Source organism: Miniopterus schreibersii (genome assembly GCF_964146895.1).
Source record: "Miniopterus schreibersii genome assembly, chromosome: 8".
NCBI classification, from domain to species: Eukaryota; Metazoa; Chordata; class Mammalia; order Chiroptera; family Miniopteridae; genus Miniopterus; species Miniopterus schreibersii.
In genome coordinates, this window is record NC_138109.1 from 74,780,555 (window position 1) to 74,805,425 (window position 24,871).

General features: G+C 48.0%; 1 protein-coding gene across 12 annotated transcripts in view; it reads right to left on the reverse strand.

Moving 5' to 3' along the window:
• Window positions 1-24,871, reverse strand: part of RREB1 (ras responsive element binding protein 1) — a 170,772-nt gene that overhangs the window by 7,477 nt on the left and 138,424 nt on the right. For 11 of the 12 annotated variants that reach the window (XM_081145040.1, XM_081145039.1, XM_081145036.1 and 8 more), the window contains 3 exons: window positions 13,282-13,471; window positions 9,157-12,070; window positions 2,738-2,902 (listed from right to left, as the gene is read on the reverse strand). In XM_081145040.1, the coding sequence (XP_081001166.1) occupies window positions 2,738-2,902; window positions 9,157-12,070; window positions 13,282-13,471 (3,269 nt within the window). The remainder of the gene's footprint in view (window positions 1-2,737; window positions 2,903-9,156; window positions 12,071-13,281; window positions 13,472-24,871) is intronic. The other variant, XM_081145033.1, reaches the window with a different exon arrangement.

Consider the following 24,871-nt stretch of genomic DNA (forward strand, 5'->3'; position numbering starts at 1 on the left):
ACTTTCATGTCAGCTCAACAGCGAAATACCTACTGCCTCCTAGAAGTTCAGGTTACTCAGCCGGAATGAAAACGACCAACCTAAAGACAGCATCGGATGGGGCAGAGGCAAGGCTGCCCAAGCTGTGTGTGCACATCACCTCCGGAGAAGCGCATCCTGGGCTGCAGCCCACGCCGCAGGCAGGCCCGCAGGCAGGCTGCAGGCTGGGGAGGGTGGCCACCAATACGGGAGAGTTTGAAAACTTTCACATTTATGCTGCTTTAAAAAGTCATGCAGAGGTGCCCACAAATACAAAGGCCCCTACAGGTATCACCTGAGGAAAAACCATTCTAGTATTCCCCAAGGGCCAAGTGAGCCCGGGGACCTCTGCCCGCAAGAAAGGAGCCAAGTTTCAGTTTGACCGTGAATGAGCAGTATGCCCCTTTAAGCAGAACTGCCTCCCACCATAGCGTTTTCAGCATTCCTTTGGGGAAAATCTAGGGTGTATTTTCGTGAAAGACCTTATGTGATGGATAAAGTCAGACCCACGTTATAAAACACGTTTAGGGATTTTAAGAAAATGCAACCCAGGCATATAAACCTAGAAAACCCCTCAAGAACTTCCCTGGTCATTTCCTGCCTTTGTTTTTTTATGGTCTTCCTCTAAGGCCCCGCTTGTGACTTCATGGGAGGGAGAGCCCGAAGGAAACTGTCACCCCGCCATTATGCTCACCTGGTTTTAAAAATTCTCCCTGAAGTCACTGAGCCCCACCTCCCCAACCCTTTCCCTCCCCTTCTTCAATCTCGGCCCTCTTTCTCAGCAAGGTCTGGGATCACAATTAAACCAAACATATATTTTCTCTTTGCTGGTTTCACATTACAACTCTCAGTGAATTCTCTTTTTCCAGAGGCTTTTTCCTTTAGAGAAAACCTACAGCGCGGAGGTGAGGAAGGACTCTGAGAGGACTTGGAAAAACAAAACTCTTAACTGCAGGTTTAAAAACTAAACCCACCCACCGAGTAAAACCTGGTGCTGAACAAAGCTAAGACATAAACTCTGATTAGCTGGTGTGTGCAGGCTTCCACGGCGGCCCCTCATGGCAGGAATCCCAGGGCTGGTTCCTCAGTGCGACCCCGGTGTGCTCAGTGTGCACCCGGCACTCATTATAACACTTTCAGACCTGCAAACTCCAAAACCAAGGGCACCCCTCGACCACCTCCCTTATCCCCTCCTCTCTCTCCTATGGGACCACTGGGTAGAAGCTGGTTCTAAACCAGGCTGCCCCCGTCCCCCCGGTCCCGCAGCACCCACTGCTAAGCACTGAGAGTCATCCTCTGCAGCAAACTCGAGTTCTGCCAGTGTCGCTGTGGTTTCCTGGGGATTGACCAGCAGATGGTCCACCACCTTTGGCTCAAGGGACCCAAGTCGTGGCAGCATTCCGTGGGAGTCCCCATCTTTTTTTACTCAAAGATCTTGGCAAATTATGTGGGAATGGAAGCTATGGGTGCAGCCAGCAAACTGACCCGCATTTTTAATACCCTTAGTGGGGTGGATTTTAACCAGAGGGCCTGGCAGTTCAAGGACTCGTTTCATTAGGGCTTGGTGGGAGGTGTGGGGAAAAAGCAGAGGGTCCGGATCAAATCTTCTCTTCCTGGATAAGCTACCCATCCACGTGCGCCCCCACCTCAGTAAAAGCTAAGGCTAAGGGGACCTGGTATGAAAGCTTCACCCTCTAGTCCACACTGACAGGGGCAAGGGACTCCCCAACAACACAGCACCCCATCCTCATCAAAGTCTGAGGGACAGAAGCATAGAACACAATCACAACCCTAGAAAAATACATTTTTGGGAACTGTCACCTGCTTCAAGCAATGGGGGAATGTCAAGCTTTCAAGATTTGCAGAACTGAATCCATACCTGTAAGACTGTTATTAACCAATGGCCAGCTAGCTGTGTGTCTAAGTGACCTGCAGCAGCTAATTTTTTTAGTTTTGGGGGACGAAGGGTGCCAAACCCCAGTAGTTGGAGATGATAAATGTACTGAGTAGAAGACATGAGTAAATGCAGAAGCTGTGAGGGGGAAAAAGGTGGCGGGAGGCGCACTGGGCAGCGTTAATTGCTCTGTGGGGGGCTGGAGGAAGGAAGCGCATATCAGCACAGGAGAATACCCGGATTCAGTCAAGCAGAGATGTGATTAAGGAAAGGACATGCAGAGTGCTTTTTCAAACAAGACAAAGTTTTGTTTTACTGGGAAGAGAGTTATTGAAAAGAAAAACACCCCACCCCTCCCAGTCGAGGGCTGGGCATCCCTAGTTCCTGCAATACCCTGACATCTGTGTAGCCCATCCCTGCTCCATAGGATTGGGCAGAACCCCGGCCGGAGAAAACAACACCCCAAGCCTTGAAGGTTTCACATCCCTTTGAGATGTGCTGCTACCAGAGCTGAAATTGTACACCCTCCCTCATGTCCCGCCTCCAGCAGGCCCACGCCTGAACAAAGGGGTCTGCTGGAGGGCGACCGATCTTCCCCAGCAGCTCAGCACAGCCACCCAGGGGCTCTGCGGCGTCCCCACGCCCCCCGTGCGTGCCCCCAGCCTGGGCAGGGCCCACCTTCCTGAATGGAGTCCTACAGGGAGATGGGAAGGCAGCCCCGCCATGCTCGGGGGCCGGAGCTCGCTAGGAAGCTAACCAAGGTGAGCGGGGCTAAGCGATGGGCTCTCCTCTGTCCCTCTCCTCTCCATCACCTGGAAGCACTACCTGTGCTATCATGGGGTCCAAGATCACTCTCTTTTGACTGGGGAATAAGCCCGTTTCTTCTCAGGGAACAGTTGGTAACTCCATGTTTGCGCAACTGGTGGCGTTCACAGTTAGATTTGGTAGAAAAGAAGGCATCGCATTTTTGACAAGGGAAGGGTTTCTGACCTGAAGCAGGAAAAAAAATAGATATTTATCTGGCTTTCTACTGCAATGAAAAAGAAAAGTCGCTTTCGAGTCATTCTCCTGGGATTATTGGCATTTGCTCCCCCCTCCCCCACCCCATTCTTTTAAGAAAATAAAACACATTTAAAAAAAAACCTGCACACAAACAAGTCAAATGATCGTTTCCCTTAGCCTGAGTGGGATGGAAAGAACATTTTGACTTCAAAATACTAAAAGTTAACAATGAAACCAAGATACATGTTTAAAGTAAAACAACAGTATTACAATTAAAAATAAAAAATAATAACAGGAAGTGAATGAAGGGATTTTAGAGCACAGTAAGAAAACACCCATAGTTTGTGACAAGGACAAGACAGCTTGTAATAATTTCTAGCATCCCGAGTACTGTGCACGCTGGAAAATCAAAGGGGACTACTCCCGCCCGGCCCTGCTGCGGGAATCTGGAACCCCTGGATGTGTCTGGAGGAGTCTCCTCTTCCTGACCTAGGTGGGCCTGGCCTCCCACAGAAGAGGAAGGTGGGGAGTTCTGACTTCCCAGGACTCCTCCTGTCTGACTTGATGGGCCATCCGGCAGTGACCTCTGCCCAAGGTCACTGTGCCCCTAGCCAGCAAGTCGGAGGAGGTCTGCTTGTGGCATAAAAGGTTCTGTTTCCTGCTCTCGGCTCCTGCTAGTAGCAAATAAGTGACCAACAAATCCCCGAGTCTACACTAGGAGACCATGTGCTCCGCTCAACAGACCTGAATCCAAGAAGGCACTCCACGGCCCTATCCGCCACCCCCCAGAGGGGTCACTTGTTGAGAGAGAAGCCTGCCCCTCCTTCTCCCCAGCAGTTATCTGCCTTGGTTTGCCTATCCTCTCCTTTTATTTGGATTCCTTTTGTACTGTAAACATGATGTTTTAAAATGCAGGCCAGGCTTCTCTGCAACTTGTCCCTTGTTTGCATGCATGTGTGGGGGCGGGGAAAGCAAGAACCAGAGTAGAAAGTGTGGACAGAAGGAAGGAAGGAAGGAAGAAGGGGGGAAGGGAAGTGATTAGGTGGGCCTCGGGAGAGAGAAGATGGGGGTAAATTGTTTACTGCATCACTGGATTCTTCTGCTTTTCCCCAATCTCCAGATTCTAAGGTCCCAGTTTCTGATTTTACAGGGTAAAAAGTTTGTGTACTAACAAACGGATTTCAGAGCTGCAGCCAGTATGTCTGTCTTGTAACCTTGGGAATGCCACAATCAGATGCACGTGTAGAGCTGCCATATGATCCAGCAATTTCACTTCTGAGTATTAATCCAAAGAAAACAAAAACACTAGCTGAAAAAGATATATGCACCCCTATGTTCACTGCAGCATTACTAGTAAGCCTAGATATGGAAGCAGCCTAGATGTCCATCAATAGACGAATGGATTAACCATTTGGCACCCCCTCCCCCCAAAAACAAACAATAAACAAGACGGAAACAGAGAACAAGCTGATGGCTGCCAAAGGGGAGGAGGGTGAGAGGACAGGAATAAAAAGCAGTAATCATAAAATAAAATAATAAAACAACAAAAAGGCATGGCACTAAATACAATGTATGAGTCCAGACTGGATTACAGACTGGAGAAAAGTAGCTCAAAAGGACATTTTTGGGTTAACTGATGAAATCTGATTATGACTGTGGATCAGGGGGGAAAAAAACCCTGGCAGGTCCAGCCGGGTGTGGCTCAGCGGCTGAGTGTTAACCTAGGATCCAAGAGATTGTGGTTCGATTCCCGGTCAGGGCACGTGCCCGGGTTGTGGGCTCCATCCCCAGTGAGGGGCGTGCAGGAGGCAGCTGATCAATGACGACCCTCTCATCATTGATGTTTCTCTCTCTCTTTCTCTCTCTGAAATCAATAAAGATTTTTTTTTAAAAAAAGAACTGGCAGGAAAGTCGACCTGCACAGTTCCATTGAAACCAATCATGGGGGCCTTCAGCCTTCCGTTTAGATAGCTATGAATGGAGGCCAACTAGTGCAGGTGCACAGACCCAGGCACTCACGACAATGGACGCAGCATGGGCCTGGCACCTGGGCTTCACAGAGAGGGAAGGACTAGCATCATCACCTCCCAGCTCCACAATTCTGGGGGTGCCACTCATGCAGATTGGGCTGGCGTGCGAGCCAGCACCACAGAATCACTGCCCCGCTAAGTTCTAGCATCAGTACTAATCAAAGAGAGGGAACCTCCATTCCCTCCTGAGCCGGAAGACCCTTTCAGGCAATGGTTCCACATCACCCTGGAGCTTTTTAAAAATACAGATGCTAGCGCAGACGATGTATTATAGAATTGTACCCCTGAAACCTATATAATTTTATTAACCAATGTCACCCCAATAAATTCAATAAAATTAAATAAATTAATTAAAGAAAGAAACAGAATACATATGCCTAGAACAGTCAAAGACCAGGGAATCAGAAGCCTGGGGAGGGTGGGATCAGAGACCCAGGGACCTGGCTCGCTCACATCCAAGGAACTCCACAAGGGCCTCCAGCATCAAGAGAACCCTCGGATCACCTTAAAGTTTACCTTTATAGAGCTCAGTAAGTGTTTTCTGCTAAAATTATAAAAATGACCTTAAAAAAAATCATGCTTTTGAGTAAAGACTAGTTTTAAAAGTATTTTAATGTTAATTGTGTACCCTCCAAATTTTTCTTCCTTTTCACTAAAGATTGAAAATGATATTTAATAATTATGTGGACTCTGTTTTAAGTAAGAAAAAAATATTTTCCTTTAACATTTTATTATCAAAAGGCAACACGATGGCTTCTTGGGAGTCAGGCCAGAGGAGAGGGAGAGAACTGGGCTGAGCGGAATCGAGTCAGAGGCTGTAACTATGAAGTATGATACGACTCTTGGTTTTAAATAAAACTGGTTTCTTGCTTCTACCTATTACATGCTTACTCTATAATTTTCAAGCTGGTAAATGTTTCACTTTTATAACTGGGTTGACAGCCAGGCGGATGTCCCATGATAAAGATTCACATTAATGCTAAAGTCAGAAAACAAAATAATGACGCCGAAGTACTGTATCAAATTATGGAGATTCCCAAAGGGACACTAACGGGAGTCTTAAAAAGTTCACATTTCACTGCGTAAGTCATACATTTTAAATAGCAGCATGCTTTCTGGATTGCAAGGACAGAGGAAAACATGAGCCCTTTCAGTGTTTTATAATTGTACAGGTTTCAAACTTGTTGACTGGTCATCTATATGATAAGTATCAAATGATTTCATTTACTTGGTAACTGCCACAAATTACTGCTTTAGCAGGGTGTTTTAAAATGTACATGTATGCATAAGGAGTTACCTTTGTGCCAACGACCTGAGATAGCCCTCCACCCAATGTGGGAAGAACCACTGCCAACCAGTTTTTACTCTCACAGAACAGTCAAAAAAGGAAATAAATTTTATACTAAACAATGCTATCTGGCAGGCACTGGGGCAACAGACAGGAGAAGAATGCACACTGAGAGTAAGGTTCGTGACGCGGCTTCACAGCTCACACCTCTCTCCGCCACCCCTCCACCTTCTCAGGAAAGGTCTCTTTCTTTCTGTATTTGCCAGAGGTGTGCACAGGGCTGGCTCAGTTAAACGGCCAAAGCTGCCACTTAGGAAAGTTCAAGCAGCCGAACACACCTGTTGTCAGAAATGATTTACATACTGAGGTTTGCACATCTTATTGATTTCAACTGTGATGCTTGTGGACCGTGAGCAAGGAGTAGAAGAGGTAAGTGGGGAGGGCCCCAGGCTGGTAAAGAAATGGGGTAAAACCAACGGGAGCAAGTGAGTGAGCCAGGGATCCCAGAATGCCGGAACTGGAGGGCACCCGAGACAACGCAGGGTCCCGGCCCCTGCGAGCTATGAGGACAGGTGACAGAGGAGGAAGCTGAGGACAGGGTGGGCATGGGCTGGCTGTGCTTTTCTGGCACTCACTCCTCCACCTGTGGCCTAAAAACACACAAACTGCTCACAAGGGGGAAAAGGAAGGAACAGTGAACTGTGCTCCCCTAAAGAGGCAACACTGCTCAGGCAGAGAAAGGTAAGGAACCAGGAAATGTCCCTGATCAACAGGACACCGTGGGCAGGAGAGGAGGGGAAGGAGGAAATCTGACAGCCGACACCAACTTCCTCATGAGACAGAATTCCTAGAACCTGAGCCACGCAGAGAGAAAGGGTGAAACCAGGTGCCCTCACCCAGAGCAACAGTGAACCCCTAGCTGGTCACTCAAATCCCGGTCTACTCAATGCTGCCCATTCGGGGGTGGAATGGGTGGGAAACATGTCTGCGAGATAACGGACAGACATGCTGGTGATTCTATGTGTTTGCTGTGTGGTCGGGAGAAGACTCTCTCTCCAGGTACAGACACAGTCTGCCTAGATGCAATCTAAAGCGCACAGGATGGAATGCAGCTGGATTTTAATGCTACAACTAAAACCCCCCACAAAACCTCTTCCCTGTATAACACTTGTTCACAGGATCATTTCAGAGCCCATGTTTAATTTCTCTTATGTGTGAGCCTTAGTCTTATTTCAAAGTTTCTAGAGAGGCATGTCACAGAAAGCTGGGGAGCCAGGAGACAGGCAGCTCAGAGATTCTTCAACAGGAGTCGCCGACCAGAAAACCACTGGCCTGTGGGAGGGGGGTGATCGGATGATTTCCCAGGCTCTGCCCCGCTCCGCCAGTTGATGAATGGGAAACGTTCTAACAGCACCAGGCACAGCCTAGTGCTCTATAAAATGACTTAACAGAGGTAATGCTGAGATTGTAGCTTGAAGCTGAAGCAGTGAAAGAGCCAAGAAAGTTAAAAGCCCAATGGGCACCAATGTTTGTGTGTGTCTGTGCGTGTGGCTAATGCCATTCTGTGGTCATTAAATCTCTAATATATAGGATTTTGGTCCACATCTGTCTTCTAACCTTTTCTCAAACCTCTTCCCAATCTTCCCCACTGGGACATGTGAGGATACAGGAAAGGAGGAGGCATGATCTATATAAGTTCAGACAGAGGACCGGGAGCCACACCACCTTGGCCATGGGGCAGTTGCAGGGACCCTGACCCTGGCTCTGACCTCAAGCTCTCCTACTCACTGCTTATTACTCAGGCGACCACAAGCAAGCTACCCTCTCTAAACCTCCGTTTCCTCTTGGCAAAATGTGGACATCGCCCTCAGGGGACAATGATGAAGACTGGCTCTGAAAGTTTTCTCCACCGACCCTGAGCGCTCCCCTTATGGGTCAAGGTCTGCAGCCCACCCACTACGAGAACACAGTATGACAGGATGTCAGGGACGGGGCCAGCCAGCCATTAGGGCTTAGGAACGTGAAGGGACAGGGGGCAGAACATGCGTATAGTTACAACCCCTGCCTTAGCCCCTCTTCAACAAACCTCCCATCTTCCTCGTTTGGTTTCAGATGCTACCAAATTTTAAACCAACTAGAAAACTTTGGTATTCAAAAGCCAGGCAATCAAAATGACTGGATTCATAAGTGGGAACTTGTATCAGACATCTTTAAGGACACGGGCACAACTCCTTTTGAAAGGAGTCCCGGCCACGCCAGTCCTCTGGTGGAGACTGACGGTTTGCTAGGGAGAGACTGTCCAAGAAAAACAGCCTCACCCAAGGAAAATGTGCATGGGGTCTATGTACTAAGCACAGGACTCCTAGAGGGAGGGCGGTGGTGGGGAGGCTGACGGTGGGGGGAGGAGGCAGGGCAAGAGCCACGCTGGTCATCAGGCCCAGACCATCTGCTTTCTAACAAGTGGGAACAGAAGTATGCTCCTCCAGACTCTGAAGGCGACCATGAAGTGTCACCCAAAAAGGGCAGCAAGAGAGGCTGTGTGGGGGGGGCAACTTCTTTCTAAGAGGCATCTCCTTTTCTGAACTTCCCCTTTCATTAGAATTATCACTTTACTTTGTCAGGCTTACATCATTTTAAATGGAAAGAAAATGATAGTCTGAAAATGCAGCTTATACTTAATAAACCTAGAAATTCTGGTTCTGGTAAATGACTCCTCTGAGGACAGGCATGCCTGACGTGCCACCACTGGGTTCCACCAAACCAGAGAGAAGGAAGGAAGGAGGGGGGAAGGGAAGGGAAGCTGGGAATGGGGTCATGTGAACAGGGTCCCCGCTTTCGACCCCACCCTCCCTCTCCCTCTCACCCTGGTCGGTGGCCAGTCTCCCTGCCGGGAAGTAGCACCACAGCCTGGCAGGCCCTCTTACCAGTGTGTGTGAGCATGTGCCTCTGGAGGGAGCTAGCCCAAGGGAAGACGCGTGGGCAGTGGGGACAGTTGATCTTCTGCAGGCAGTTGGCGTAAGAGTTCCGCTTTGCCCTCAGCAGCTTGTCTTCTGGGGGGCTGCCCCGCTCTTCGTCACTGGGCCCATTGTGGTCCATGGGGGTGCTGGCCAACTCGTCCTGAGTATCATCCTCTGCTGTCTGCAGAAATGGACTGAACTTGTTGGTGTCTGTGGTGGCTAGCATCTTCTCAATGCTGGCAAATTCCCCGCTGGAGTCCAGGTCGACCCCACCACTGCTGGTGCGGGGTCGGCTCCTCAGCCCCCTTTTCCGGCCTCTCTTCTTTGACAAGCCAGCTGGCCCCTGCTCGGTGGGTGAAGCTGCCTCTGGACTGTTGGCAGCAGGGGGTGGGTCGTTGGATTCTTTTGGGCTGGTGGTGTCGGCGGGGGCAGTGGCAGCTTTGGGGGCAGTGCTTCCTAAGCTGTCTGAAGTTGTGGTGTTACTGCTGGTGCTGGTGGGCCCCGGGTCAGCCACCTTGGTTTTGAGCAAGGTGGGGGCCGAGGATACCGATGAGATGATCTGGGCGATGGAGGCCAGTGGGGGCAACTCTTCTGTCATAGGGGGCTTTGGCAAGAGCAGGGGGGGCTTGGGGCGTAGAGGCCGCAATAAGGCTGGGCTGCTTATCAGGGTGGAGTTGCCCAAGAGAGGGGAGCTGTTGATGAGAGCTGATGAGTAAATAGGGACAGTGACCTGAAGGGAGCCCTGCAGGGGCTGAGCATGGGCTTCCAGAGTAGTGGCTGTTGAGGCTGCTGCTGAAAGGGCCAAGGGTTTTTCCAGGATTCCACTGGGCCCCAAGGTCACCGGCAGAGTAGGGCACGGTGGTGGACAGGGAGAGGGTTGCTCCCTGCTCCCTGGTTCCTGCTCAGGCTTCTTGGCTTCACTGGGAGCAGCCGAATCCTTGTCTCCTCTCCTAAAGTTCTTGGGGATGGACAGGTCAATGGGCTCCATGGAGCAGTCATAGGGGGCCGAGGAAGAGGGGCTCAGGAACAAGGCTGCGTTTTCCTGCTTCACTTGGACCAGGGCCAGGCCCTTCTGGGAAAAGTCCAGAGGCTCGTTGAAGTCTACTGAGAAGTTGCTGGCTGGCTCCAACTTGACAGAGACTTGGGAAGGCGGAGGCTGGGTGGGGCCCGCATGAAGATAGCCATTCTGAGACTCCAGAAAGGTGGCAAGGGGTTTGAGCTCGCCAAAGGCCCCGCTGCCCTCCTCCATCCTCGCTGAGGCCTCAGCCACCGGGGCCTCCTTGGAGCCCAGGCCATCCGCTGCCAGGATGTAGCTCTCGATGTCGTGCTCGGGCACATGCAGGTGCTGCTTAAGGATGTGGTGGACGCAGTTGCGCTTGGCTGAGAAGGCAGCGCTGCACTCCTTGCACTCGAAGGGCTTGGGGCCCTTGGGGCAGCCGCCCAGGCCGCGGCCGCAGTGCGTGCGCATGTGGATGCGCAGGGCGCGGTAGTGTTTCAGGTCTTCGCCGCACAGCCGGCACACGGTGTCTGGGGAGCAGAAGGCGTCCACCATCTCGGCCGCGCTGCTGGTCACGTACTCGATGTTCTTCTCGATGTCCTTGCGTGTGGCCTTGAGGTGCTTCTTGCGCAGGTGCCGCTCGCAGTTGGCCTTGACGGTGAAAGGGTAGTGGCAGATCTTGCAGATATAGGGCCGCTCGCCACTGTGCGTGCGCAGGTGGCGGATAAGCGCGGCCTTGTCCGCAGCGATGTAGTCGCAGATGTTGCACTGGTATGGAGAGATGCCCAGGTGGGAGCGCACGTGCGCGCGCAACACGCCGGAGAAGGCGAACACCTGGTTGCAGAAGCGACAGGGATAGAGCACCTTGCGCATGGCTGGCGATTTCTTGCTGCCCGGGCCGGTCATGATGGCCTTGAGGTCCCCCTCCGTTATCTCCTGCTTGATCTTGGCCTCCATGTTCAGGGGCAGCAGGGCCTCGATGATGCTGTCCTGCTCCAACTGTGTCTTCATCTCAGCCTGGCCAGGCAGCTCCACCCGTGGCTGCTGCAGGAAGAGCTGCATGGCCGTGTGTGGCTGGACCCCAGACTTGGACTGCAGCAGGTGCGCACTGGCCACCTCAACGGAGCCTTTGAGGAGCTTCAGTGGCGGTGGAGGCAGGCTGGGACTGATGGAACCAGGGGAGGCCTGCTGGGCATTGATGAGAGGGGGGGGTGTTGAGGTGGCCACCACCGTCCGCGGTGTGACCAGGGGCTTTGGCTTCAAAGGGGGCATGTGTTTGAAAATTGCCTGCAGAGGGGTGACAGGGGCCTTGGAGAGAGGCGGAAGACTGATTTGAGGGGGCGCTGAGGCTGCCATCTTCAGGATCTGCTGAATGTCGGCCAGCTCAATAGCCGACTCCCCGGAGATGGGCTTGACCACAATACTACTGTCGGGCTGGATGATGAAGCCCTTTTGGAAGGGCTGCAGGGACAGGTGCTTCATGCTCTCCTTGGTAGCTGGGAGGACTGTGACAGATCCCCCCAGGGAAGAAGCTTCGAAAGGAGACAGCCTCAGCATGTTGGTGCAGCCGGGGTCCTGAGGTAGCTGACACTTGAGTGCCTGGAACTGTATTGCTTGGTTGTCATCCGGCAGGGGCTCCTCGGCCGGGACAGGCTTGACGTCTTTGGTGTGCTGCAGGCCCAGGAAGGCCAGGAAGACCTTCTGGTCCAGGGCGTCACCAGGTAGGGTCTTGGCTTGCAGCCTTTCCCGTCCCTGGTCCATAGCGACATGAGTCTGCTTATGTAGGGCGAGCGAGGAGAGCATGGGGAATGCCTTGTCGCAGACGTCACAGACAAAACGGTGCTGCTCACTGATGCACCTTCGCAGGTTTGTTTCACACCAGGCCTGCAAAAGCAAGGAAATAAAGAGGAGCATTTAAAAACCATCGTAAACTGAGATGCAGAAAGCATCTGTTGTACAACTGCCGCAGCATCCAGCTTTCTCCGTAACACATAAGGAGTTGACCTTTCCCTGCTCGCCAACTCCCGGAGTGAACAGGGAAACCCACAAGCATCTTAAGTATCATGTCTTTTTGATGAATGGCATAAGGTATCTATCTCAGCAGAGAAGCAATGAAGTATAGTTAAGTGGTAATACCACGACAGTAGGATTTTCTTTTTAAAAACGGGTGCTTTGCAAAACTAACTGATGGGGACTACCTACCATTGGTGGAGAACCAGCTCCCTGTGCTCTCAGGAGAGAGAGAGTAGCATCCGGGATTACATGCGTGTACACATACGGGTGCCTACATATGGAACTGAGCTTGAGGCTTATGCATCGGAAGAATTTCACTGTTGATATCTTCTATCTCAATTTTTAAAAATTGGAAAAAAGGCCCTAGCTGTTTTGGCTCAGTGGTAAAGAGTGTCAGCCTGCGGTCTGAAGGGTCCCAGGTTTGATTCCGGCCAAGGGCATGTACCTTGGTTGTAGGCTCGGCCCCAGTTGGGGCGCACGTGGGAGTCAACCAATCAATATGTCTCTCACATCATGTTTCTCTCTCTCTCTCCCCCCTTCCCTCCCTCACTCCCTTCCACTCTCTCTGAAAAGCAATGGAACAAATATCCTTGGGTAAGGATTAAAAAAATAATAATAAAGTAAAAATTGGAATAAAGTAGTTTCAAAGTAGTTTTAGCAGGTGCTTTAAAAGCAGAGAACAAATACAGCTCAGGTTAATAACGACCCAAAACATTTTAAATAAAAAAACTATAATACCGGAAATATTTAGCTGTAAGGCTAGTTAAAGCTGCGATGTAATTAAAAATAAACATTCAACTTTGGTAGGGCCCAAAGAACGGACAAAAGCACTGATGAGCTAGATTCAGGTGCAAGTGAATATGAAATTTAAAACAAAATGAAAGGCGGCCTACACTCTCAACCCACAACCCAAATAAGTCTAAAAGGGCCAAACTGAATTTCGAGAGGGCCAAACTGAATTCCGTTAACAACACCTAACGGACCTAATTTTGAGGAAAGGAAACCTCAGGGTGAGGAATTTAAGTCCAACTCTGCAGACCACGGAGGAGGAGAGTGCTGGTTGTGCCACCCAATCCGCATACCTGAGAAATCCGAGGAAATTTCCTGCAGGAGAAGTCAGTGAATCCCAAGTCATGGAAGCCAGCAGGAATGGAAGGGTTGTTCTGGATGAAAGGCCTTCCCGTCGAGTCTCTGGGAAGCTGTTTGTGGACAAGCGCATTGTGACGTAGCAATCCTCGATGTGTTCGAAAGGTGACACAGCAAATGTCACATCTGGGAAGAAAGGGACAGGATATAAAGAGGGAGCCAAGTCGGAATTTCCACTTTCCCATTAGTCTTACTGTATAAGTAAATGAAAATAAAGTGATACAACAAATGATTGTAATAATAAAAATAGAAATGATATGACATCAAGAAGCCCGTCTGCTAATGGTCAGCAACAAAAATCTCTTCCTTAAAAAGAAAATTAAATCCTAACCACCTCTGGGTTCTAATCTCTGCAGACAGCACAGGTGTGCACACTGTCGCAGGCCTACTTATTCTACCCGATTATGTCACACAGAGCGACATTTCAGTTTCTCACTCCCTCTGCTCAATGTATTCGAGTCACAAAACATGTCTGAAAGTCAAGCACAAATTTACACAGTGTCTCAAGCAATCCCATCAGCATCCCATCATTATCTGAAAAATAACCATGGATCCCCCCTATTAAGTCCACACTAAGTCAGGCTACGCTACAGGGCAGTGGCACAGTCCCGGCAGGTGGGCGGGCATCCTGGCCTCCGTCTCACAGATGAAAACGCTAAGGCTGAGGTCACACAGCTGGTGCCGTGACGCTGTCTCCCTTTTCTAGAAAACCTCCCACAAACGCAGTCCCTCTTAGTATCATCACGCTGCACCTGAGAGATGACCTCCTCCTTCACCTTAAATGTCCCGGGTCACATGGATGCATCAGAAACACCCTTTTTCAATACTTTTTCCACGTTCACACCAGTGTTGTCTTGTAGGTCTTTGCTGAGAACCACCATCTTAAGAACTATACAATCATCAGGATGTCACCAACATCCCCTACACCAGCGATTTTCAACCTTTCCCATCTCAGGGCACACATAACTAATTACTAAAATTCTGCGGCACACCAAAAAAAATGTATTTTGCTGATCTGACAAAAAATAAAGGTATAACTTTGATTCATTCACACCAGATGACTATTGTTGTTGGTTGCTGTCACTTTTTTATTTGACAATCTAAGGAACAAAAGGTCAATGCCCCTGGCTAAATAGTCAGATACTGCATGTTTTAAAAATTCTTGCGGCACACCAGTTGAAAAATCACTTCCCTAGACTGTCACTAGAGCTACACATGGTTATTTACATTTAAATTAATTAAAATTTCCTCAGTCACATTAGCCTAATTTCATGGGCACACTCCCATGACCACAGTGCCGTGTGCCAAAGATCATTCCAGTATTTACCCATATAAGCCCATCTGTCCCTGCATACACCTCAGTGGAAACCTTTTTCGCTTCAAAATGCCTCTCTGGAAATAGATAACGAAATCACCCATGAAGCAGCTGAGCTCATTTTCATCGGGCGATGAAAGAAAGAAGTGCCAAGTATGTGCAACTCTGCCTCCTTTATCGCGCAGAGGCAGGCCACGGCAGGGCGTCCCGCCGTAGATGTGCCTCTCCTATCGCCCCCGCTAACTCGGCCGCATCTTGCCATCAAGATTCCTGTCATCATTCAATTCGTTTGGAATACCGAATCCTCCCCGCCACTCAAATGCGCAACTCCTGAGGGAATTCTGCTGCAGCTCGCCAAGGGTGATAAAGGCTCTGGGGAAGAGACAGCTTCTGAGAGCCCCAAATACCTCTAGGTATTGAAAGTTCTCACAGCAGAGGGCCCAGGCGAACCCCAAACCCCAGGGACCATTCCCTGCCAAAGTACCAGAGACTGCATCACAGGCTGTGAGGCAGTTAAGTAGGGAGGCAGAATGGTTGCAGCCACTCTGGCTGGAACACAGTCAAGTTCCACACTGCATACTCCAGGGGGTGACCACCCTCAGAGCCCCATGGCCGCCCCGTCCTGTCCTGCTGCCCTGGAAAGGGCACGTTCTCTTCTATCACCCTGGCTTTAGTCCTCCCAGGCTCAAGTTCAACTGCATGAGCCATGTGGTCACCAACCCATCACCATGTCACCAGTCTGCTGAGAGCTCTGTACTGAATTGAAAGGATGAGAGAATATCTGAACTGGGGAAATTTAACACTAACCAGATATTAGATGATGTTAGAATATTACTTTTAATTTTTTAGATCAGCGATTTTCAACCAGTGTGCTGCAAGAATCTTTAGAACAGGCAGTACCTGACTATTTAGTCAGGGGCACTAACCTCTTTTTCCTTAGACTGTAAAAAAAAAAAAAAAATAGCCAACACAACAATAGTTGTCTAGTGTGAATGAATCAAAATTATACCTTATTTTTTCTGTCTAATTACCAAAAATTATATTTTTTGGTGTGCTGCAGAATTTTAGTAATTAGTTTGTGTGCCACGAAATGAAAAAGGTTGAAAATTGCTGTTTTAGATGATAATAACGCCTTGTCTACATTTTTTAAAAAGTCCTTTTCCTTTATAATATGTAATAAAATACTTATAAATGAAATGTGTTGCCTGGGCTTTGTTTTGAAATCATCTGGGGTGAGGAAGAGATGAAACACAATTGCCTGTGGGTGGATAATTTCTGAAACTGAGTGATGAGTGTATGGGGGGGTCATTAGAGTAGTCTCTGTACTTCTGCATGTGTCCAAAATGTTCCTTAACACATCTAAAAAACCATCTCATTGCAAATGGCCAATGAGAGTGGGCTGAATTTTTGCTTCTTTTTCTAAGTTTCAACAATGTCCAAACCACTACTTGCAACAGTTGTGTGTGGGGGGCTCAGTCTACAGAAACTCCAGAAGAGAAGCCCCGACACTGAATCTCACTGTGGCACAGGCCATGTAAAGGAGCCCATTTCTCCAGGAAATGCACTGGACAATCACAGGGGCCAGGGGTCTGGAGGGCTCAGGAAGGCCCCACGTTGTGGGATTTACAGGCTGGCAGAATAAGCCACCCAGGGTGGGTTGGGTGGTCAAGTCTATGGTCCATCTGGTTTGCTACTTTATGAACTAGAGATAGTTCACATTTTCTCTCTCCCCTTTCCCCTCTGTCCTGCCTGGGGGGTAAGCAGGTGAGGTCTGGGGAACTGTGGGAGATGGACTCTGGTCTGTGCTGTGCCTGGAAAGAGACTAGGAGATAAAGGTAAGAAAGACTGGGGCAAGCTATAACACAGTGGGCCCTATAGGCACCTTCTGCTTGAAGTCTACACTAACTTGCTCTTCCAGAATTCATAATTAGCACCGCCTACATACATCTTGTGTAGAACATTTGCAGTGTTTTAAATTAATTTTTACCAGTGCCAGGCACTGTCCTGGATTCTGGGTCGCTGCAACAAATACCTAAACTCATTTCATCCTAACAACCTAGTGAGACAAACAGCATTAGTAAGACTCAATGATTGAGTGATCCTTCAATCACACCTGAAAGTCCAGGCCTGTTCCTAAGCTCATCTTTCCCCTGTGAAGACAGCAGGGTTTACTATGCCCTGCAGAGAAGGGCTCGTTAATCAAAGTCAGGTAAAGAGGGGGACTTGCTCATAAAAAATGCTTCATGCACATATTAAATTTTTTATTTAATCTATATAGTTAAATAAACCAGAAACCCTGAGGACTAAGAAGGGCTTCTGGTGGTCAACTGGGCTCAAAAAACAAACACACGCACAAAACCCTAGAGCACAGCAGCCATTTCTGCACAGGGGCCTCTCATGCAATCTGCACTTAGCAGAGAGGCCTCCTCACTGAACTGCCAGCCGGCACTGGGTTCCTGCCACCTGAGCCAGCCCTTATGAGGGTTTCCTGGAATCCTATTTCAACCAATAGGGTCGAGGCTTTCCCCAGCCAATCTGGGATGCACAGCTCCGACCAATCAGAGCAGCTCTATTCTAACCAATCAGGGGCCAGGAGCGGGGACTTCTGTCTATATAAGCCAGCTCCCCTGTGGCTCTGGAGCACACTTTCCACAAAAGACTGCCTTTCCCTGGCTGGGGCTGAAACACTGAAGACAGGCAAGTGGAACTGACTTGTGCAGAGCAGGCCCATCACAGCAGAGCTGCCTAGCTGAAGAGGGGCCTGGCCTCAGGGCCACCTGACCCCCAGGAAGCCTCACAGGGAGCTGTTCCACAACTGCCATTTTCACAGCCATGCTGTATTATCTGTGAGCTGTTTGCACTAAATAAAGTTTCCTTCTTCACCACACCCCAAACTGGGGGCTCCTGCTGGTGTTTGAATTGGTGCCAATCACTGGTTGACAAAACACATTCCGTTGATCCTCATTATTTGTGGATTCTGTATTTGTGAATTTGTCTATTTGTTAAAACTTACTTGTAAACCCCAAATTAGTAGTTGCAGCGCTTTCTGGATCATTCACAGATGTGCACAGCGCTGTGAAAAATTTGAGTTGCCCATGGCACATATTCCCAGCTGAGGTAAAAAAAGGAGACACTCTGCCTTCTTGTTCAGCTCTCAAACTGTAAACAAGTGTCTTTTTGCCATCTACTGAGTGCCACAATCTATTTATAGTGCTTTTTGGTGATTCTGCTGCATAAAATGGCCCCCGGGCACAGTGCTGAAGTGTGTCTAGTGTCCTAAGTGCAAGAGGGTGTGATGTGTCTTATGGAGAAAATACCTGTTTAAGATAAGCTTCATTCAGGCATGAGTGTAGTGCTGTTGGCTGGGAGTTCAGTGTTAATGAGTCAGTATTATTTATTAAATAAGGTGTCCTTAAACAGAAACACAAATAAAATGAGGTTATGTACTACTGATCAGCTGATGAAATGCTGGGACCGTGTTTCCTCTAGGAGCAATGGTTCAGCATTCATTCTGTGCTCATGTTGCCCTTACAGAAAATAAGTACAGGAAGAACAAGAACTGACTGGACACCCATTCACCCATCGTATGTGTGAGGCTAGTTCCACTGAGTGAAGTTCCAGGTTCCTGTCGCTGCATGAATCATACTCATAACATAACATCTTTGATTCCCAGTTTAGATTCAAGGGAGAGCAAGAACCTACATTTTTCCAAGCCAAACTAGACCAGAATCCTATATTTTTACAATTATTTCTCTCGACTGTTTACAGGTAGTCCTGCCCACTCTAAATACGACATAAAAAGAGGCCAATTTGGACAATAACCAAGTCTGCTCAACTTAGATTTTTTTTTTTTTTTAAATCCTCACCTGAGGACCTGTTTTTATTGATTCTAGAGAGAGAGGAAGGGGGAGAGAGAGAGAAGCATTGATATGAGAGAGAAACATCAATCGGTTGGCTCCCATACTCGCCCCGACTGGGAATCGAAATTGTGACCTTTTGGTGTATGGGATGATGCTCTAACCAAGTCAGCCACCCAGCCAGGGCTAGTCTATTCTTTTTTAAAAACAATATTTCACTGGCTCATATAAAATTTAATGAAATTGTAGTAAATAATTATAAATATTACTGAACAAAAAGGTTGGGAAGAAATAATACTGACTCTTGGTAGCATGTAAGTCAACTGTAAAAGGTGAACAAGTGGGATGCAAACTCTCTGAACTGTACACCACCTTATAATTAAAGCTTTTGAGCAAGCACCTCACATCTATTTGTTGTTTAACTGAGAAATATGGGTATATTATGTATAGGTATTTATATACACATATATTTGCATGTATATATAACAAGCCGGGTACATTATAAAATATGAAAACAGAAAAAATTAAAGGGTGAGATAAGAAAGTTCTATTTTTTTTTTTTGTACCTTAGAGACCTTTCTGAATACTCTCCACTATTGAGACTACTGCACCAGTGTACAACCTATTGGACATGAATATTCAGTGTGAGAGGCAACATAAGTCGGTTTTATAAAAACAATAGAGAGTCTTTCTTAATAGGGCAATCAGAATTTGCTGCACTTCTATTGTAGCAATTAATTTTTAATAAGGTTGAGTTTTCATCACATCTCTCTCTTCCTCTATTCTCTTATTCAGTTTATAATCCCTCCTGTTTCTGGCTTCAAGGACAGAGGTTCACACATAGTAGGTGCTCAATGAACACATGGCAGAATAAACCAGTGCCAACCGCCACTCTGTGTCCTCTGCGGAAGGCAGCTGTGTAGTCGTGGGGGGATGGGCCCAGGGACCACAGGCACTGGGTGGGGAAGGGAAGATTGTGTGACCTTGTAGGATTTATTTCATCTGCATTTTAATTGCCTACTATGTAAAATTCCCCAAACATGCCTGAGATAAGAATCCCCTCATGACCTTGCCAAGAAACCAGAATCCACGTAAGAAGACAGACCTAGGAATCTGTATGTGAACAACACACCAGGTGACTAATAGACAAGTTTGAAAAACAAATTATACTGAGACTTAAGTGATGGGATCTTGAATCTATAAACACCTTAAGCTACAAGCCTGTGAGAGCTTTCACCTTTCTTCTCTAAGCCTGTTTTCTTTCTCATCTGTATGATGGGGATCTTTAGAGCTACTGTAACAGATAACAAAATCTTTGGAAAACTGCAAGGTAGTATTACAGATTTAAACATTATTTCATATTGCTAAGAACATAAAAAAAAAAAAAATCAGGAACAGCTCATTTCCTGGCAATCAGAGCAAACTGAAAATGCAGGAAAATGGAATTTTAATTTCAAAAGGATGTGTTTTCTCTTTTCACTCTTGAGAACTTCATAATCGTCTCTACTACTTCTGTTTAATTTTGAGATCCTGGGGAGAAACGTGTGTTCTTCCTGGTCAGCCCTCTGCTATACGCCTACAATACCTGCTTCCTCACCACTTTCCCCACCCTCCTGGAGCCACAGCTCACGAAGAGAAGCCCGTACACACACTCAGAGCTTTCTAACAACGTCTAAATAAGGCCCTAGATCGACAACTTCACACCTCTGTTTTCATGGGATTTCAACCAAGGGGCTCCCATTTCACTTCCAAGAAGATAAAGTGTCATCTCACACACAAGCTGCTCAAAAGTGGCAGAGGAAAAAAAAGTTAAAAGGAAGGAAAAAACACCCACAGAAAAACACTGCCTCCCCTCTCACACTCAGCACCTGTTGACAGACCTAAATAAAACCAGTGAGGAAACCCATCACCCTGAACATTTGGATCAGCCTTTGTCAGCCAGAGACACCCCGCTCAACCAGCCCTCCCAAGGCCCCAGGAAGAAAGTTCTGCAACTTTGTTTCTAAGCAGCTCTTCAAGGACAATGAAGGTCATTGTGCATCTGTAAGTGATGCTGCTGGATGCAGAGCCAGCGCAGGCACGGTTCCTGGGGTATTTGCTAACCTCACTTGGGCCTGTCAGTCTTCATTAAGACCACAGCCATTGGTCAGGTGGTCCCCACAACTCTCCCCTTACCCCTAGTTTGGGGGATCTCTCAACTCTGCCCGGAACTTGTGAAGAGCATGACTGCAAAATGTATCGATGGAGTAGAACTGTAGAGTCCTAGGAGAGGGGAGCGCTGTAGGACTATTTCATTTTGCAAGTGATTTTGACAATCTGCCACAGGGAAGTTTTACAAACCCAAGAGGCTGTTTTCTGATTTTCTGGCAACAGAGATGGCCCTACGTAGGAAACTGAGGGTAGCTTTTACAAAATGGAAACTACGCTCTCAGTAAGACGAATGCATCTGGGAGTAAATTTATCTAGTTGTAGGACTTAAACAAGCTAATAAAACTCCATCAACTCTTCTAAAAGCAAACTTGTTTCTTTCCTTTTTAAATCACATACAGAAATAGGTACTCTAAGGAAAACAAAAATTCATCAGTGGAAAAACAAGGATAATTTAAGTAAAGGTAAGAGTCCACGTGAAACACAGGGATGAATGCTAACGTGCCATGCAGCCTGTCCTCAACTACAAACGGGTGATCACCTGTATGAACGCCCCATCATTCTGCTCAAGGAAACACGCTTCTGTGCCCCAAGGCAGCTCACCAGAGCCTATTTCACCCAGAAAACACTTGAATCCCAGCACATGTCAGCAAATGCCTTTATGAGAGAGTCTGAAAACTTAATTTAGAATACTTAAGTAGATTTGAGTATCCCCCTTCCTCCCACGTGACATCCCAGCCCTGGCCCTGCCTCTCACAGGGCTGCTTCCTGGAGGTGGTTCCTATGAGCAGGGCGGGGATCTAGCAGCTCTGTTAGGGGTGGGTGGAGAGGAGGAGCTATAGTTTCAGGGGCATGCAGAATTGAGCTCTCTTGAATAGCAGACAGGAAAAGCAGCTGCCTTGAGACATATCTCCTCTCCCTTAGCACCACTTGTAATGTCACTGAAGAGGCCTGGGAAGGTGTGAAGCACACATAGGAGGGGGCTGAGGTTGGGGGGGGGGAGGTATGACCCAGGGCACAGAAGTGCCCCCAGGGAAGCATGCAGGGAGTGGGGGTGAGCCCAGTTTCCACTGTGGCCCCTGGTATGGCAGGACTGGGGGCTCCCAACACTGGAAGCTGGAGGGAGGCACCCTGACCGCAAAGCCTTCAACGTATACTTTAGCTCTTCTTGTCCCTTCTCTTTTGGAAATCAAACAAAACAAGCAAAATCCCACAGCACACCGGCTCTGACCTTGACATTGGCCGGGCTAGAAAGAGCACATTGTTAACATGGTAGAGAAGTCTGACTCCCACTACAGCGGCGAGCTGCCCGGGTCCTAAAGCCACAGAGAGACCTGGCCTGCCAGCCAGTACTCAACCCCTGCCTCTGGCTGCCACAGCAAGATGACAGCAAGGGAAAGGCTGGAACCAGCCAGTGCAGGCAGGCCCAGGAAATACTCTCCTTTGTTAGCTGAGGTTTGTCCTTTCAATCCTCAAAGGACTTTATTGCAAATAAATGATGTTCTTGTTCATAGCCAGATCCACGACTAGTCTTAAAAACAAACAAACAAAAGTTAACATTTTAAACTCATTGAGTTGAGAACTGACATGTACCACAGCTCGCCTAACGAGGCAGGGCACCACAGTATCTGTTCTTTTTCTTTCCTTGCCTGGCTAGTGTGGCACAGTGGTTAAGCATCGACCCATGAACCAGGAGGTAATGGTTGGATTCCCGGTCAGGGCACATGCCCAGGTTGTGGGCTCGATCCCCAGTGGGGGGCGCGCAGGAGGCAGCCGATCAATGACTTTCATCATTCATGTTTCTCTCTCTCTCCCCCTTTCCCTTCCTCTCTCTGAAATCAATAAAAAAACATTTTTAAAAAAAACATTTTCTTTTCTTCTAAGAACACTGCATAATTCTGGGCAGGGAAGACGTGCAGTGTGACAATGTGCTGTCATGGTCTGGTATTCTGGGTAAGGAACCCTGAGTAGAGCCAGCAGTGCTGATGGCTCACAGTAGGGATAACAGGCACTTATCAGGAATAACTGCCATAAGTAAAGGTATAAGCACTGATAACCACTAAAAAGCTGCTACTTTTTATTTTATTTTTACATATGAAAGGGATATTAGAAGTATGATAGCAAGAAACTGTTTTTTAAAATCATTACCTAAGGATATGTTTTTATTGATAATGTTTTTTTTTAGAGAAGGGAAGAAAGAAAGAGAGAGAAACATCGATGTGGGAAACATCAGTCGCCTCCCATCCGTACCCTGACTGACAATCAAACTCACAACCTTTTGGTGTGTGGGAAGATGCTCCAATCAACTGAGCTACCCAGCCAGGGCCTAACAACAAGCTTCTAAACAACTTTCCCAAAGCACCCAAAATGGGCGGGGAGCATGTATACACATCCAAGATTGAAAGTCAGCCCTGAAGGCAAATTTATCAGCAATGGGATTTACAGAAATGAAAAACAAGGCTACCAAAAAGGTTTTTTGCTTTTTTAAAAATAAACCTAGTGGCTAAACAATCTCGGGAATAGCCCCTCCCAGTGCTCACTACAATAATATTTTCTTCATCAGGTGACCTTAACTCTCCAGAACAAGAAAAAACTTTTTTCCCTATGCTAAAAGTATTTTCAAAAGAATGCTTTGGTAAATTTCAAACATCAGGAAACACATTTTGTTAGCATCTCAGGTTTCTCCAACAATCTAAGGAAAATGATGTGTGGTGCTATTATTTAAAGGTATCAAGTCCCTTCAAGCTTTTAAATATGTGACTTTTCGCACAGGTGGATTACAAAACTTGGTAGGTAGGACTCAAACCAAATTTAAGTAGTCACTCAGTTTTCCCAATCTTTACAAAAGCAAAACTAGATAAAAGAGGCTCTTTATAAAAATAAATAAAGGAAACCTGCTTTAATATTATCTGTCAAGTAAATAGTACCTGGGAGAAGGTCTGGAATTTGACTTCTCAATTTCACTGGAATGGGCGACCCAAAAAGAGACACAAACCGTAACTGTAAACGTTGCAAGGTTTAAAATACCAGAAAGGGCATATTCTAAATGATAGTATCAGAGGTAAATGCTCATTCAGCATTTGTTACAGTATGATGGACTGTGAATTGTCTTCTTCCCCCTCACAGCAGTCCTGAAATCCATTTTGCAGATGGGGAAACTGAGTCTGAACTCTCGAGAGACCACAGAGTTGGCAGACAGCTAGGATGGAGCCAGTAGCTTAATACCTCCCTGCTCCACTGCTATGCTGTCAGTTCCGAGGACAGTTATCTGCAGGTGCCCAGCTCCTTCTACAACCCGCGCCACATTCTTGATGCCTGCACACTGGACAGCGGCTCCCCTGGGAGCCTTTCTTAGCACTAACACTCCCGAGCTGCCAGCAGGCCCAACCCCTGTCATCAGAACCTGTAAAATACCTTGCTATTAAAGCTGCTGCTCACCATGGCCAATTTCCTGAGATACTGGATTTCTTGCTCATTACAGTGTTTTAATCGAGACACTGACATTCTTTTTTAAAAGGGATTTCATGCTTCATTTTTCCTGTTCTGTCTCCGGAGGCAAGAAGGGCTAAGTGCAAACAGCCTCTCCTCGGAGCCCTGCCCAGCTCAGACATTCCTCTCCTCTCGAGCCCACCCTCCCCTCCAGTCCTGTCCCAGCTGAGAACTGACATCCAACAGCTGCACTAATCTCTAGGTTGCTGGGAGCAACAGTGTGGGCCCTGTGACAGGGCCCTGGCCAGGGGCGGGGCAGCCTGCCCTCCCCACACCCAGGAATCCGCCAGGCTGCACACGGTGTCCCAACACCCTGCTCGGTCTGTTCAACCAAACCAGTGTGGCATGAAGCCCAGGCAGACCTAGGGCTGGGGTGAGCCCAGAAGCCAGTGGCTGTCCCCACCCGGCACAACCTAAGTCATAGAGAGTATCCTTGGGCAGGGTGGAGAAGGGGCAGTCCTGACAAAGGTGCCTCCTGCTTCTAGGCCCGCTGGGAAGGAGGGGGGGCCAGAAGGGAAGTGTCCTCCCCTCCACACTCAGCCACCAGCATCATTTTAAATTTGCTTCCATCCCACCTCTGAGTTGAGCCCCGGACCCCTGAAACTCAAATACAAGATGCCAACAAACATTTTGTAATACCCTCTCCCTATTTTTAGAATGGCATTTAACAAGCGTGGAACCAGTGTCACCTGAATTAGTCTGAGGGTCTTCCTGCAG